This window comes from Odocoileus virginianus, chromosome 14, assembly GCF_023699985.2.
Source record: "Odocoileus virginianus isolate 20LAN1187 ecotype Illinois chromosome 14, Ovbor_1.2, whole genome shotgun sequence".
Lineage (NCBI taxonomy): Eukaryota > Metazoa > Chordata > Mammalia > Artiodactyla > Cervidae > Odocoileus > Odocoileus virginianus.
Genome location: NC_069687.1, coordinates 48,701,078 through 48,719,039, shown reverse-complemented (window position 1 = coordinate 48,719,039; position 17,962 = coordinate 48,701,078). Strand labels below are relative to the sequence as shown.

The window sequence follows — 17,962 nt, the reverse complement described above, 5'->3', positions numbered from 1 at the left end:
CTACTGATAAATGATGAATTTACAAATTGAGCATAGCTTTTGTTTGTTCTTATTTGCATTGGTTGTCGCAGGTGTCATCACAACTGTTTCAGTTCAATAATAGAAATTGCAATTTTGAGAATTATTGTAAACATCTGATTTTGAAAGCTTTTTTTTTCTTTTGGAGGGGAAGCAGATGAGTTTACCCACCAGCTATTCAGGAAGAAAAAAAATATGTAGGAAAACATAAGCTTGCATCTCCTGACTTGATTACCTATTAAGAAGTGCCTTGGATTATAATCAGAAAACTCTCAGGGACAATGCCTTTGATGCAAGCTTGGAGCTGCTAACTCAATGGCTTAATATAAACAAATAAGGAAGATGTAGGCTTCCCTGGTCACTCATGTGGTAAATAATCTGCCTGCAATGCAGAAGACTCGGGTTCAATCCCTGGATCTAGAAGATCCCCTGGAGAAGGAATGGCAACCCACTCCACTATTCTTACCTAGGAAATCCCACGGACAGAGGACGCTGGCAGGCTGCAGTCCATGGGGTCATAAAGAGTTGGACATGACTGAGTGATTAACACTTTCATTGTCATAACGTGGAGTTTTAAGATAGAGTGTTCCAGTGATTATTTCTTGCTTTTTGTTTTTATTATTTATTTGCTTGTTTGTTTGTTTTTCAGGGGTAGTTGTTAAGAGGCTCAGGCACATCACCCAGATTTTGCTTGCCTTCTTACAGTGCTGTCCTTTTACTCAGACAGACTCTCCTCATTATTGCAAGATCACGGCCCCAGCCAGGCACAAGGCCCAAAGTCAGAAAACAAACACTTTCTTCCTTTGTGCTTCTCTTTTTATGAGACACTTCTCCCAGAAGATATTTCGGCCAACTTACCTTCACATCTCTTTGGCGAGGTTTGCTTTTAGGACATAAAGGAATTGCTGGGATTAGACTGTTCAGGATTTACGTCTGAACTGGGCAGGGAATCACTTTCTCTGAGTACTTAGCTGCCACAAAAAGTAAATTCTTATGAAAACAGTTGGATTTCTGCCAGCAAGGAAGAGGGAGGGTAGATGTTGAGTCTTTACCAACAATAGTAAAGGAACCATGGTGTTACAAACATGGTAATAAATGTTAAAACTGAAGTTTCAACAAAGGCAGTGAGGTACAATAAAAGCCACATTCCAAAGTATGGTGTCTGTGCTAAGTTCCAAGTTTCAAAGCAGTTGGCCATGAGTCAGTTTCATGACTTTTGGGCCTCTTATAGCAGGGCCCTTAACTCAGATCAAGGTGATCACAGAGTTCAAAGAGGGGGAAAAGAAGAGTGACATATTAAAAGCTATTCATTTTTTATAGAAAGAAATAACTGGGTGGTGCAGTGAGCCTTACCCTCTCTTACCTCAAAGGGAGCTGCAGTTATCGCATTCACATCAAATGTGAAAATATGTGAATGTGAATCCTCAAAACCAGAAAAAGAGGATTCAATGGTGGGAATTTTTCCCATGGACCAGAGGTACACCACACGAGAGAGAGCTGGCCTTGAGCCATTTTATTTCCTTCCTTATAGGACCACCTGGAAAAGGCACTTGAACTTCACATGACGTGTTTGGCTTTGTAGGGATCGGACCCCTAGAAAACCATAGGCTTGGTGGAGGGGGATGATGAACCAGCAGTACTCTGAACACAAAGCTCTGCCTGGCTCATGAGAGTTGCAGCCCAAGCAGCCAGTGGGCACGCAGCTAATGAATCCACAAAAGTGCCCAGGAGACAAGGAGGCAACATGCAACATCTGCCAGGTCCCCAGTGCAAAGTGCCATCTTATGAACATGCCAATTCAAAAAAGAAATCTCCTTCCTTTCATCACCTCTCTCCATGCTCTCTGACCTCAGAGTAGTCAGTACCAACAGCTGGGAAGTCAGGATAGGATGGAAGGGGTAAGATAAACCCTACCCTTGCTTCACCAACTTACCATGTTGCAAGCAGCTAGCCTGCAGTGGGCCCAGCTGGGACCTGGAAGAAGATGGGAGTTAAATCAAGTTTGGAGTTTCAGATTATGATCTGAAAGGATCATTCTAATATTGGAGTAGCATCTGAGTTGATGGTTTAAAGAGAATATAAAGTTCTCTATTGCCTAAGAGTGCCCAGAAAAGTCACATGACTTTCTCCATATAAAATTTTAAGGGGTAGTAAGAAACCAAAACAAAATGTTTTTAATATACATCACATGCCCTTATTTTCAATAACTTTGTTATGATGTCGATACTTTTGATTTTTTTTTAATATTCTGACAATACCACATCACATTTGTATCTCTAGTTGCATGTTTTTCCATTTGATCATCCTCTAATATTTGAAAGAAAATTATTTATACTTTCCAACGAATTTTCTAATTTTTGAAACACCTATGCACCAAATTTGGAAAACTCAGCAGTGGCCACAGGACTGGAAGAGGTGTTTTCATTCCAATCCCAAAGAATGCTCAAACTACCGCACAATTGCACTCATCTCACACGCTAGTAAAGTAATGCTCAAAATTCTCCAAGCCAGGCTTCAGGAATACGTGAACCGTGAACTTCCTATGTTCAAGCTGGATTTAGAAAAGGCAGAGGAACCAGAGATCAAATTGTCAACATCCACTGGATCATCAAAAAGCAAGAGAGTTCCAGAAAAACATCTACTTCTGCTTTATTGACTATGCCAAAGTCTTGGACAGTGTGGATCACAATAAACTGTGGAAAATTCTTAAAGAGATGGGCATACCAGACCACCTGACCTGCCTGTTGAGAAACCTGTATGCAGATCAGGAAGCAACAGTTAGAACTGGAAATGGAACAAGAGACTGGTTCCAAATAGGAAAAGGAGTATGTCAAGGCTGTATATTGTCACCCTGCTTATTTAACTTATATGCACAGTACATCATGAAAATGCTGGGCTGGAGGAAGCACAAGCTGGAATGAAGATTGCTGGGAGAAATACCAATAACCTCAGATATGCAAACGACGCCACCCTTCTGGCAGAAAGTGAAGAACTAAAGAGCCTCTTGATGAAAGTGAAAGAGGAGAGTGAAAAAGTTGGCTTAAACCTCAACATTCAGAAAACTAAGATCATGGCATCCAGTCCCATCACTTCATGGCAAATAGATGGGGAAACAGTGAAAACAGTGTCAGACTTTATTTTTCTGGGCTCCAAAATCATTGCAGGTGGTGATTTCAGCCATGAAATTAAAAGACTCTTACTCCTTGGAAAGTTGTGACCAACCTAGGTAGCATATTAAAAAGCAGAGACATTACTTTGCCAACAAAGGTCCATCTAGTCAAAGCTATCGTTTTTCCAGTGGTCATGTATGGATGTGAGTTGGACTATCAAGAAAGCTGCGTGCTGAAGAATTGATGCTTTTGAACTGTGGTGTTGGAGAAGGCTCTTGAGAGTCCCTTGGACTGCAAGGAGATCTAACCAGTCCATCCTAAAGGAGATCAGTCCTGGGTGTTCATTGGAGGGACTGATGTTGAGGCTGAAGCTCCAATACTTTGGCCACCTGATGCAAAGAGATGACTCATTTGAAAAGACCCTGATGCTGGGAAAGCTTGAGGGCAGGAGGAGAAGGGGACGACAGAGGATGAGATGGTTGGATGGCATCACCGACTTGATAGACATGGGTTTGAGTAAACTCCGGGAGTTGGTGATGGACGGGGAGGCCTGGCGTGCTGCAATTCATGGGGTCACAAAGAGTCAGACACGACTGGGCGACTGAACTGAACTGAACTGATGCACCAGTAGAAGAATCTCAAAGTAAATCTGCATTAAAGATACGGGGCAATAATTCACTGTGGAAAACAAGGGGAATATGAAAGTTAGTGTTAATGGCAGTGCCCTTCTGTCTCAGTCCACTGCTTTTCACTTGCCCTTGTCTGTATTCACCTCTCTTCCTTTCAGACTCCTTTGGATCGGGAGTTTAGGATGTCACCTGCTCACAAAAGATACTGCCCTTGCGGAGAGTCACCAGGGGCTCTTGTTCAGTAGCTAAGTCAGGTCTGACGCTTTGTGACTCCATGGACTGCACACACCAGGTGTCCCTGTCTTTCACCACCTCCCAGAGTTTGCTCAGACTCAGGTTCATTAAGTGGGTGATTCCATCCAACCAGGGATTCTAGATTGCAGTAATTTCTTGACCCTTCTCTTTCAGGAACAAAAGTATTCCAACTCTAGACACAGAATGGCAGCCTCATCCAAATGATCTGCCTCTAATTAATGGATATTTGTTGGGCAGAAGAGCAAAGATGAGGAGTTTATATTTTCATTAACTTTGCTCCCGCTTCCAGTGCAATTTCCATTCTTTTAAAAATACAGCAGAGATTAAAAAAAATCAAAGGAGCTTGCTGAGAGTCCTGGTAACAAAGGACCAGATCCTCATCTACCTGTTCCATCAACAATCTAAAGGGAAAGGGTCAGTGAGAAGAGAGGGGAAATCCTCAAGGTTAACTTACTATTGGATCAGCTTTGCTATTTTATTTTGTGGAAAAATTTTAAATTCTTTTGTGTCTTCATCCATTTTACAAACCGTGAAACTAAGAACAACAGATGAAATCGTGTAACATTCCATGTTGAATTCTTCCCTACTCATGAGCTGTTTCCCATAGAGAAAAGTATAAGCTACATGGGTAAGCAACTGGATCACATAGTAGTATTTTCCTTTTTGACTCAGTCTTGGATGCGGTGTTTATGTTTGCCCATCTGAATCTGTTAAGTGAGCTGTATAGTCTACGGGATGTTTTTAGGGGTGGAGTGTGCTAAGGAGAGGCAAGCTAGTTGAGAGTTTCAGGTACTCAGTATTATGGATTCTCCTCCAAGTCAGAACTTTGAAAAGCACAGCAGAGCAGAAGATATTGAATGCTAGGTGAAGGAGGAGTTATCTGTCTACAGTAGGCAACTAGGATTTAATAACTAGCCTTGAGTTTATTTTGCACTCAAGTGTAAAGAATGTTTTAATTAATTATATCAAAATGACTTTAAAATTATTATTCTAAAAGATTGAGCTCTGATTTTAATGTTTTAATATTTTGAAACTGTCAAATGATTATTTTGAAATAATCATTTGAATGTTCTTTTTTCTGCCTAAGAAGGTATTTACCTTTCAAATGCTAAATTTTCTTCCTCCATCAAGTTAATAAAAATCACACTATTTCCCCCTTCATTATTCTCTCTCTGTCTCTCTGTCTTTTGCCTCCTATCTGAAACAAATTAACATTCACTGAAGAAACTGATGAAAGGAGTTTAAGAAAAATAAGAAGCCAATATTTTGACTGAAAGTGTAATATATGTCAGTCATAGAAAAAGGTTGCTCTCTCCAGAACCCCTGCGTGTGGATGTAGATACATTAAATGTTAATTGTTCTGGGTGTATTTTATGTAAGCCCCTTGATTGAGTAACCATCAGTTCAACATCAAGCTAATTCACTTGTCTGTTCAATATTACAATATAACATTAATTTAAAGTTGTTTTATTTTTGAAGGGAGGGAAAGGATTTATGAATAGCAACATAAAATTTCTTATATGGTGACTCATCTAGTCGAGATTTTGATTGTAAGGAAAAGAAACTAACTTAGACTGCGTTCTGTGAAAAAGGGAGAATATAGTTAATGTAAAGACACAAAAATCATGGAAACAAAGTATAACTGGGTCTTGTTGGACTTGTAAAACTCTAGAATTAGGCAGTTCTTCTTTGTGTGGCTATGTAATCATTCATTTCTGTTTGTCTCTGTGCTTCAGCTCTTTGCCTGCTTCTCTATCTGTAATTACTGCAATTTTCTTAGTCATCACTTTGCACTTGATCCAAAATGGCTTCAGCCCCTAAGTCCACATGACACGTTGGTTCAAGCTCATCTGTAACTGATTAGATTCCATGTTTTCTTACAAACATATGCATTTCAAATATGAATATTAATATTTTCTATCAAGTGAATGAATCAGGTGCCAGTGGGTCACGTTTTCATACCTATTGCAGCTGGATTTTATCAGAGTACTAAGGGTGTAGTTAAGGAAGGCTCTTTAGAAAGAGCTGTCAGAAGACAAAAATAATCATGTTTGGTGTATTGACTGATTCATTTATGATAATCATCCACTCAACAAATATTTCATTGAGCACTTATTATACACACTATTCTAGGCACTGAGAAAACTGCAGAGACAAAACAGACTGACAAAATCCCAGTGTCCCGATGGAATTTCTCTTATCATAGTCTTTAACCCTTTATTTCAAAGATAATTGGGGAAAAAAATAGCAGTGTCCTCATACAGTAAAAACTGGGTATTAAAATAACAATACATGTGTATGTGCCTTTATGTGTATATGTAATATGTACATTATAAATGTGCTAAGTCGCTTCAGTTGTGTCCAGCTTTGTTAATCGGCTGTTCTGTGCTGTGCTTAGTCACTCAGTAGTGTCTGACACTTTGCAACCCCATAGATTGTTGCCGGCCAGGCTCCTCTGTCCGTGGGATTCTCCAGGCAAGAATGCTGGAGTGGGTTGCCACGCCCTCCTTCAGGCGATCTTCCTGACCCAGGGATCGAACACAAGTCTCCCGCAGCTCCTGTATTGAAGGCACATTCTTTACCACTGAGCCACCGGGGAAGCCCTTAATTTGTAAATATAGTCATATTTGCTTTTACGTAGTTAACTGTCAATGGTGTGTAAGTGGGAGTATGTGTGTGTGTGTGTGTGTGTGTGTGTGTGTATTGGAAACAGTAATTGAGGTCTTTGGATTTTAAATGACATCTAATTTGGAGACTTTGATGTAGCCTCTGTTAACTTACAATGAAAATGACTATGAAAATACACCCTCCCAAAATTGCAATTAGAAAAGCACTTAAACCCAGGACCAGTAGTGATTGATGCCAGAATATTAAAGAACCAATAAATTAGATTGAAAATATAAATAGTAGATCATCCATCTTATGTCATTCTACAAGTAGATAAAAATAATTTCTTGGATTTACCTGGACCAGAAACATATATAGTGTATATTGTTACTATAGTAGATATGTAACTATCTTAAGTTTTTTTAAAAGAAATCGACATTCATACACAAAGTAAGAGCAGAATTACAAAGTTAGGAAATATACAAGTTTGCAAATATTTGAGCTGGAGTAAAATAAGCACATCCTGTTATCAAGATATGTAATCAAATATGTCATTTTGTAATTAGGCATAGTTTAATGTCAGTGGTTCCAACTGTGAATGCTTTTGGCCCCAGTTAGTTTGTACAGATGTGAAAAATAATAAATCAATTATTCTGTTCTTTTTATAAGGCTTGATATTGATTTAGCTAATATTGTTAGTGGAGTGTTTGAATTCTTGGATATATATTTTAATTCTCACTGTTCAGCTTTGAGGTTTGAGGTTAGATATTTCAAATCAGAGATTCTGAAATTATTAGAAACGTGGTTTTGAAATTCCAATATATCTATATTAACTGTAAATTACTATCCTTCCTTAATAAGTACTAGATATATTTTTCTCTTCATTGGTGTCTCAATTATGCTAATAATACATGGAAATATTCTCATTAAGACGATTAATCAACTCAGAAATACGTAAAGTAAAAGGTGAAAATCCTTTTTTAAAGAGGCCTACTTTTACTTCCTTATCTCAGAGGTAATTAGTTTACCAGTATTTGGTGTATATCCTTCTGGTTCTTTTCCTCTAATTGGCATAAATATATATCTATATTCACATGCACATTTTAATTCATATTAAATAATTCATATTAAAAATATTACTCTGAAAGGTTGAGATTTTTTTAAAAAACTTTTCACCTACCAATATTTCAGGTGTTTTTTCCAAGTCATTCTTAGAAATCTGTACTGTCCCAGAAACATGGTATATATTGAAGCTGGGCCTTAACTATTATATGATAAATATTTTTACTTCTTTAAATTTGATACGATACAAAGCTTTTAGAAAAGTTTAAGTTAGAAATGAGATATAATTACATTTCAGAAGGGACTTCCAATACTATCTCCTTGTAAATTGCAAACCAGGTGAAGAATATTTTATCACATTTTCTAAAGATTGAATATGTGCGTATGTGCGTCGTGCTAAGTTGCTTCAGTAGTGGCCAACTCTTTGCAGTCTTGTGGACTATAGCCCGCCAGACTCCTCTGTGCATAGGATTCTCCTGGCAAGAATACTGGAGTGGGTTGCGTGCCCTCCTCTTCCCAATCCAGGGATTGAATCCACCTCTCTTATTGTCTACTGCATCAGCAGGCAGTTTCTTTATCACTCGTGCCACCCAGGAAAAAGCTCAAACGTATATGTGAGCAACATTTAAAGAGCTCTCTTCACGTTACAAAATATTTTCTATAATTTACCCCCAAAATTTAAAAATTATAATGACCTGTAAATTTGCTGTTATTTCTGTTACGATAAGGAAAATTGAATCTCACAGACTTTTAGTGAGTTATTCAAAATTACACATAAGTGAAAGGCGGAAACTGAAATTAAGGGCTCACATCTTGAGACTCTAAGACAGAATGCAAATTCGACTTTTACTCTTCAAAGTTGCTGTAGATTTTTTCCACATTTGATTTTTGAATAATAAATAATAATAGTAAGTGCTTTCTTTGTATCCTAAAATTAGTTATTCCAACACTTCTGCTTTCAAAAATATTAAAAGTAGAATTTAGCAAGCTTTCTAAATATCCCAGTTATGAAATGTGTTTGATGATATGAGAATTTTATCCTATAAATATATTTAACATTTTAAGATGGGAAAATTTAAGTTTAGGCTATATGATCCAGAATAACTTGTTATATCAGTTAAATCATGAAAATTTCCATCAAAGCATCCCTTGGTTTTAGGTGATCAAAATAGGTGTTCCATGCATTTCTTTTACACTTTTCTGTTGGTGGTTGTAACCTTGGTCATAAGAACGTGTGGAAATTGAATGAACTAGCAACTTGCTGAAACATGACCCAGTTCCCTGGTTCTTAGCAGTTGAAACCATGTCTTCATGAAGTGCCCCTCTTATTTCAGTTATAAAGGTGCCAAACATTGTGCCTTCAGGCTTTGCTAGAACTTGCCAGAAATGAGAAGCCATCACTATCAACACGGTCATTAGTTAACATTTGTTGACTGAGTGCCAACAACGTTTTTGGTGTTACAAATACACAGAGAAAGACACTGTTCCTTTGCAGAGGGATTGGTTTTCTGTTGGGGTGGGAGAGAGGATTTGGCCTGAATGTTCTTTTCCTACTGGGAGGTAAGGGTGGGAATAGGATGACTGGCAGTCATCTTGGGTCTCATTCTACATCTGGGGATGTCACTCTTACTTGCTTATTAATTGATAATATATATAATGAAGTGTTAGTCACTCAGTCATGTCCGACTCTTTGCGACCCCATGGACTGGAGACTGCCAGGCTCCAGTCCATGGGATTTGCCAGGTAAGAATACTGGAGTGGGTTGCCATTTCCTTCTCCAGGGGATCTTCCTGACCCTGGGATTGAACTTGGGTCCCCCATCCATTACAGGCAGACTCTTTTACCATCTGAGCCATCAGGGGAGCCCAATATATATAATACATGGAACAAAACTGACTTCCTTGCTGGCTCAGAAAGGAAAGCATCCACCTGCAATGCAGGAGACCCGGGATCAATCCCTGGATTAGGAAGATCCTCTGGAGAAGGCAATGGCTACCCACTGCAATATTCTTGCCTGGTGAATTCCATGGACAGGGGAGCCTGTTGGACTACAGTCTATGGGGTTGCAAAGAGTCAGACATGACTGAGTGACTAACACTGTCACTTTCATACATACATACACAAGCATAAACAAAAAGTATGCATAAATTTCATTTTATTGGAAAAATTTAAGAATATATTGCTTTTTTGGCTTTTGGTGAAAAAGTCATATCCCCCAGAATATCTAAGTGTCTGCATTGTCTATTTACTAAGATATACTCATACCCATACTACTAATATAGAGAATGTGCTTAAAAAATTATGCAGAGGTGAAAGTCCCTTGGACAGCAAGGAGATCAGACTGGTCAATCCTAAAGGAAATCAATCCTGTATATTCATTGGATTTCCCTGGTAACTAAGCTGGTAAAGAATCTGCCTGCAATGGAGGAGACCCTGGTTTTGATTCCTGGGTCAGGAAGATCCCCTGGAGAAGGGGTAGGCTTCCAGTATTCTTGGGCTTCCCTGGTGGTTCAGATGTTAAAGAATCCACCTGCAATGTGGGACACCTGCGTTCGATCCCTGAGTTGGGAAGCTCCCCTGGAGAAGGAAATGGCAACCCACTCCAGTATTCATGGGATTCCTGGGGAATCCCTTGGACAGAGGAGCCTGGTAGGCTACAGTCCATGGGATCGCAAAGAGTCAGACACAACTGAATGACTTTCACTTCACTTCACTTCATATTCACTGGAAGGACTGATGCCGAGCTGAAGCTCCAGTACTTTGGCCACCTGATGCGAGGAGCCGACTCATTAGAAAAGACCCTGATGATGGAAAAGACTGAGGGCAGGAGAAGGGGCTGACAGAGGATGAGATGGTTGGATGATATCACTGACTCAATGGACATGAGTTTGAGCAAACTCTGGAACATGGTGAAGGACAAGGGAGCATGGCATGCTGCAGTCCATGGGGTCACAAAGAGTCAGAGATGACTTGGCAGCTGAACAACAAATTTGTATACGTAAATATTTTTATACAAAAGTTATCCAGCCTCTCAAAAGAACAGGACATTTCTCTACATTATCTGAACTGACAATTAGTATCCTTAAAAGATTAATGTAAAAAATGCATTTTTTAGACCCTTTTCTATATCTAAGTCTAGAGGAGTTTTAACTTCATTTCACTCAAGTTATTTAAGATGCAGTCACTGAGAGAAACTGTTGGTTATAGCAAAAATGTGATATACCTTAACACTTGAAATTAAAATTTCATTCTGAAAGTGAAACTCAGGGAAAATCAATGAGTTAAGTCATATAAGTGACCAAAGAGTTTAGGAAACACACAGTGTTTGGACTAGGGTGTGTCTTTATTATGCTTTGTTTATATTAGCATAAAGATATGTTAATCACTTATATTAAACTCATTGTGAAATTGAAAGACTTTGAAGAGAATGGAGTCTTGAGCTTGGCAATGCAAAGATAAGATTTTGTTTGGAAAGTGTTCATTTTTTGTTTCTACTGTGAATGTTTTCCAGAACATTTTTTAAAGAACTCCCCTATTCATGCCATACCTAGAAATAAAACAGGTAAAAGCAAAGGAACTCTGGATGAAACAGTACAAGGTACCTGGCTTTCACTTTGCCCTGAGTTGGCTTGAGGCAACTTTGCGAAACCGCAAGACTCCTAGGAATTTAGTTTGAAAACCATCACTCTTGGAAGCATAACCCCTAGTCATGGCAGAAGGAGGCTTTAATTATAGGAAAAGGGCATGGGGACACTAACTAGTTAATTCTTCCGATTCTGAGTACAGTAAACAATCTTTCATGAAAATGTTACAGTATTCTGGTTTGCTCAGGGTTTGTAGTTTATCATCAATAAAATAGCATCCGGCTTTTGAATTTCTTTCTTATATAAATCTCCTGTGAGGATAGTTAACATGAGTCCAGCCTTGAAAGACCAGATATTCTTGTTCTTGTCTTGGGATTAAAATTTTAAAAAGGATACGATAACTAGCCTTTTGTCTTTAGGGCTGAGCCTACACCATGGCTATAGGAAGTTTGTGCCAACCTGTGGTGCCTTGCTAATATTAATTTGAGCTCTTTTATTGATTAAAATGGTGGAGCTGGGAGCCACTATAAAAGTAATATTTTATGCTCACTCCTGTACCTCTTAAAAGTTCTGTGAAAAGATGATTACCTTTTAGTAGAAAAAACAGATTTGTATTGCCCCACTCCATCAACATTATTCATCTTTCAGAACTTTTTTTTTCAAATTACAAATCTATTAGTTCTGCCTAAATGTTATTTCATGAAGACTACACATTTGAAATCTTAAATACATTTTGTGAAGTATCAGTTTGTAAAATAGTGATCATAACTCTGAAGGCCCTGTTTGTAATATATGTGGGATAAAAATGCTAGAAATTAGCTATTTCTATTCTCTAAGCAAGTCTATTTTTTATATGTTTGTTGCCTGGAGTTTTCAAAATACTCAGTTTAAGATTGTTTATTAATAGGTAGTCTTTGGTTCCCTGAGCTGTGAAATAAGTAATATTTTTTCTTTCTTATCCCTCTAGCAGAAATTTGGCTTTTCTACTATTTATTATAGCTTCTTGCCTGTGTGTTCTTTCACTCTAATGTGTTACCTTATTCTAGACAGATGTGTCTTATAAAAATAGAAATAAAAAGCCAACAAAAGTTTACTTAAAAATGTTCAGTTGAAATCTCCCCTTGGTTTAAATATATTTTAAATTTACATTTCCTCTAGTAATCTGATGACTAAATTGCTTAGGTTTTTAAAAAATTTTTAAAGTGATTTATTATTTGCCCACAAATGGAAACATAGCTAACAAGTATTAAATGTTAAACTGTGTGGCAATTGAGAGAAATTTTGAGTATTATTTCACCCATGGGTATCACTTTGGCATACAAACAGAATAGAGTAGAATGAACTAAAAAAAAAAAAAAAGGAAATTTCAAATAAATGCCTATTACAAGGGAAAATAAATTTCTACATCATTTTAAAAGGTATTTATATTTGCTACTTTCCATTGAGGCCTTTTTATGTGTGTGAGGACTAAGTATTGGTTTTGTAGTAGGTTAATATCCATTATTCTATTATCACCATCCTCAGAGAACACTAACCTGTCAAGTAATCATCAAATAATCTGAATTTTCTTCCAGATTTACTACTAACATGATGTATGATGATGAACAAATGCTATCATTTTGGAGATTCAGCTCCAAAGCTGGCGTAATAAATGTCATGCTTTCCTCAGAAGGGTTCCATGAGGCTAAAATAGTACCTGTAAACATAAAACTTGTAGAAAACGTAGGGCTAATGCATGGTGGTATTCTTCTCTGCAAAGGCACCAACTTAACAGCAGTAATGAGTGCAGGCTTTGGAGACAGACTTTCTTGGCTCAGACTGTAACTCTTACTAGATGTTTGGCCTTGAGGAAACTGCTTACTATTGGAGTGCCACTATTTCTTCATCTGTAGAACAGGGCTAGTAATAGTGCATCCCTAATAGTGTTGTTGTGAGGATTAAATGAGATCATATTGTAAAGCACTTGGTACAGAGGCCCAGACATTGTAAATGTTCCTTACTCTTAAAAAACAATATTTAAATATCTCATATAAATAACAAATTTTGAATTACTCAGTGATGCTTGGTTCAAGCATTCAAAGCTTGCTAAAAACAATTCAGACTGAAATCTTCTGGTTCAGATCACAAATGGCGTTGTGGAATTTATTCCCTTTAGAAAAAGGAGGTCATGAGGACACTGCCTAGGCTACAGGAAATCCCAAGAAATATTCTCAAGTTTCTTTTCAGCTGTGATACCATCTTTCTGAACCTACAAGTTCAAACTGCTTTTAAATAAATCACTCAGTTCTTCCTCCTCCCAGCAGTACTTTCATCAGAATCATCATTTGATCAAAATGAAAACTCCCCAAATCATGGCAGTTTTCAAGACTAAATTTCTTTATACCTGGTTTTGGATTTGTGGGCAATGCCAACCCCACCCCCAAGTCTGTGTAATGTTTTTTGCTATGACAGGGCCTCACTGGGGAAATCCTAACTGAAGATAATAGCCTGATGTATTAAATGTTGCCAGTATTCCATTTAATATTAAGTAATTGCATAACAGCCTTTTTAAATACTAAGTTAAAAGTGATACATTAATATTGAGTACACTGCTACTGTAAAGTCCATTCTCCTCCTGACTTCCGAGTAACACCATTTAAGTGCCAACCTACTATTACAAGAGTTTACTATTTTATTCTTGCTCCAAAATGGCATCAGCAGTGATGGGGTGCTTTCAGGGGATTGTTGAACAGAATTTTTGCAACAAAGGGGGAGGCTTGAGGAAATGCAGAACAGCTCCGGTAGGCATGGCAAGGCTTTATCTCAGCACTTCTCAAATCCACACACCCCCTAATCAAGCAAGCAGCTTTATGGCATGCGCAATTGCAAGTGAAGTCTAACCGACTTCCGCAGGACTGGCTTCCACAGGATTTCCTGTCCAAAAAAGACCGGTGGTCCTCTGTAGCTAAACTGTTACAGAGCCATCAAGTTAGCCAGGCGCCCCCTCCCCAGCCTGTGTGTGTATTAAAAACAGGAGAGTCGAAGTGACCAAACCCTGTCATTAGCACATTCTCTGTGGACCTCTTTATTCCCTTTCTCTTCATTGGGTAAGAGGGGGAAAAAAAACACCCAGCTGACAAAAAGCCTCCCTCCTTAATATCTATTTGTTCAAGGTGTCTTTTCCCTGGGAGGTTATTTACAGGTTTCTCGCTGCTTAGCTGGTCTGGCCTGGCGATCACTTACTCAAAGGAGAGACCTGCCCTTTCGGGTGAGCTGTGCCTTTAACCCCTTTGGCCGGCTCTTCCTGGGAGGCGAGCGCGGCGCGCTGCAGTGTCTGGGAGCCCACCTAGAGGGCCCCCTTGACGCCAGCACATCCCCGGCCGGGCGGCAGCCTCTGCGGCCGAGCGGGCTGCTGCAGAGTTAATGTACAGTACCACGGAGCCTGCAAGTGTCCTGAGCTGTTCAGAGCCGGCCGGCGGGCACAGCCCGGGGCAGACGAGGCGGCTGCGACGACTCCAAAGGTTCTGCTGGATATTCGGCGCTGGGGGACCCCAGCGGGAGCCTGTTGCCATTGTGTTTTAAAAGCATGCAAGGTCTGTATAGCTCGGGCGTGAGAATCTTTCAGAAGCTGTCAGAGCATCCGAGTAAATGACACCTACTGGGAAATTGAATTGGGGGTAAAAAAAGAGAAGAGAAGAGAAAGACAGCGGGGGGTTAGAAATTCTTAGACAACAACGTCTGAGTTGCAGCTGTGAAAATTCATTTTCTTTCCAAGACAAAATATGAAAAGCCCGCACATGGGTTTGATAACAACAAATTAGAGGGGTTTCTGCAGGGAGAGGATCAATAGCTTAGTCATTTGACTGAAAGAGAGCAGGCAGCCTTATTATGGGGCTTGGCAGCAGAAATGAATGTTCTCCTGACAGCACCTTCTGAAGTCATGATGGGAGCTCCTGGTGATCCTTGCCTTCCTACTTTTGCAGTTGAAAACCAGCCATTCTGAGACGGGGAGAGAACTTGGCTTTTGGTTATACATGGTTGCTAGCCCCTCTGCCCAGGTCTTTGTCCTACACGTCTCAGAAGGCAGCACTGCGTTAAAGTGACCACACATGAATATGTGCCTCAGAAAGAAGAAAAAGCAATATTCATTTCTAAAGGACAGCATGGCCAAGCAACCTGAAGTTTTCCATTTCCCTTCTAACACTTCTTTAACAAGGATAACAAGAAACTGTCTTTTGACTCCTTTTTTTCCACATTCCAGAGTCCTTCCTGCAAAGATGCATTAATTCCCACTCCAGGCAGTTGGATTTTACTGGGATGATATTTGCCACCATTTAGGATTAGCGATTGAACTGGTTATTTTAGTAAGTTGACTAAACTACTGGAACCTAAATGGGTGGACCTGTGCCTGCAGTGCTCTGTGATGTTTCTTTCTTCAAACCCTGGAAGGGCTTTGTTGTTGCTCTTTGTTTTTTGGGGGGGATTTTTTTGGAATTCAATACTTGTTGCAATAATTGCCCATGATAGCTGCTCAAGCAGGAGAGTTGGAATTCATCTTTGAAAATCACCACATGTAACATATGAGACAAGGAAAATATTAATGACGGAAGATCTGCCAACATGATGCATGTGAATAATTTCCCCTTTAGGAGGCATTCCTGGATATGGTGAGTAATCAATATCCCCTTCAGTTGGTAATACTCAGAATTCTAAAATTCCATGACAGGTACCAGAGGTGGATTTGTCTTGAACAAGAATATCGGTCTCACGTGAGGATGAAAAGTAAAACATGTTTAAAAACAAATATTTCTGAGAAAGTATTGGTTATGCAATAACAAAGTACTTGTTAATATAAAAACATTCCAAATAAGTCAGGTATGAGGACATTGACAAGTGGTGAAATTTCATAGAGAGACCAAAGCAAAAAAAAGCCACAACAACTTTAAGAATGGCAACTATTTAACTAATAAGTAAAAGGAAAATGGAAGTTTAGGATTTGGTATTTGCTCTTTTGTCTTTTTTCTAATTTGAAACCTGGGGAAGGACACACACACACACACACACACACACACACACACACTCATGTCAATTTGTTTGGTCTTAGGTCTTTGAAAATTTCCAAAAGAAGGTTTAAGGGAAAACTTAGAATGCTGACTCAATTTTAAAGTGATGTTAAGATATGTTGGTGCCTGAGATTTAAGGAATATTTTAACTATTCAAGAAATAGTTCTACCAAAATGAACCAATTTCATAGAATTCTAACAGATGAATCATGAGATGCTCAGACTCCCATGGAACTTGCTTCGTGTAATGATATTTGGTCATGTATTAAGGTTCAGCATAATGAATTAAGGTCCACGGGCATGTGACATCATGTACCATTTCTTGTTAGAGTTTATGATTAAACGTTTATAGGAACTAGTTGCTGAGGGTAGTATAAGGGCAAAGCTCACTATTTAAAAATTGCTTGTTTTCACCACACCTTTAGGGTTGACTGGATTCAATTTCTCGTAGCAGAGACTTTGTAAATGTATAGTAAAGGTACATTTTCAGGTTTTGTGGCTTACTAATATGGTTTGGTTTGGATACTGCAATGTATCTCATTTTGAAAGTATATTTCTCGGGTGTATTTTCTGGCTGGCCTTAGAATAAGTGATATTCATCAAAATACAGGTTTCTGAGTGTTTTCTATTTACTTTTATGACAGTATCTCAAATGAAAGCATCCTGATATTTTGAAACTCCACCAAAATCCCCTACTGGTTTATTACAGACGTTTCAGCTTGTTAGCTGAAAATCAGTTACAGAGAAGGGTGAGTGACATCCTCTGTCACTGGGCAGGACTTATTTTCTGCCAGTATCAGATGGATCTAGAATCGACCCCGTGGCGTATCTTCCTTCTCTGCCATCCAGAGTCACTGTCCCAGGCCCTAAGGTGCTTGGGAAGGCGCCTGGGTGACATGCCTGCAAACCTCAGTGGCCCACTTCCAAGAGCATCATCAGAGTTCCCGACTCGGGAGCTTCAGTGCTTTCGCCTTGCCTGTCCTGCTGGTGAGGGTCGGACACAGCAATGAGGTCTTTGTCATTATTACCAGTACAGTCAGATAGGTAGTCGTAAACCCTAAGATAAAAACGGTCCTGTAAGCAGTCCCTGGCACACAGTAGGCATTTGTCAAATATTTTTTTCAACAATTCCTTATGCCTCCCTTCCAGGTTTTTTTTGTACCTATTAAGATTCATTTAGGGAAAAATAAAATTAGCATTCTCATTTCTATAAAGTGTACTTTGCTGTAAAGCAACAGTTTTTGTTCTGCCTAAGCTTTGCTGTTTGGGTCTATTTGTTTATGTTGTAATAGGAAGGATGCAATTTACTCTTGGAGTGCCTAACGTTATCACCACCTTTTATTTTTTTGTTGTTACGTTTACCTCACCTCTGCTTTTGACTGGAAAGAAATGAGCTATTCAGCCCTGTAGTTTTTGAAAGAATGCAAATGTGCTTATTCATGCTCCTTTAAACCTATAACATATATGTTTGAAAACTGTATGCAGAAGTTGAGAGCCTTGATGGCTTTCTTTTGTGCCTGAAGCTAGGTAACCCTTCATCCATTTCACTGCATGACATGCCAATTTGTTGATGTCGTGGCCAAACAGCCACTGTGGAACGTTAGTGTTCTGTGTATCTGTTCTTGCTTGGGCCCTTTAGGAGGTTTCATTAATAA

At 39.0% G+C, this 17,962-nt stretch overlaps 1 protein-coding gene across 3 annotated transcripts in view; it reads left to right on the top strand.

The window, feature by feature from the left end:
• Positions 1-17,962, top strand: part of PDE4D (phosphodiesterase 4D) — a 948,758-nt gene that overhangs the window by 324,167 nt on the left and 606,629 nt on the right. The window contains exon 1 of one of the 3 annotated variants that reach the window (XM_070476722.1): positions 14,578-15,911. The exons of the other annotated variants lie outside the window; for them this stretch is intronic. Within the exon in view, the coding sequence (XP_070332823.1) occupies positions 15,865-15,911 (47 nt within the window). The 5' untranslated portion in view covers positions 14,578-15,864. Of the gene's footprint in view, positions 1-14,577; positions 15,912-17,962 lie in introns of those variants that run through there. 3 annotated transcript variants of the gene reach the window in all.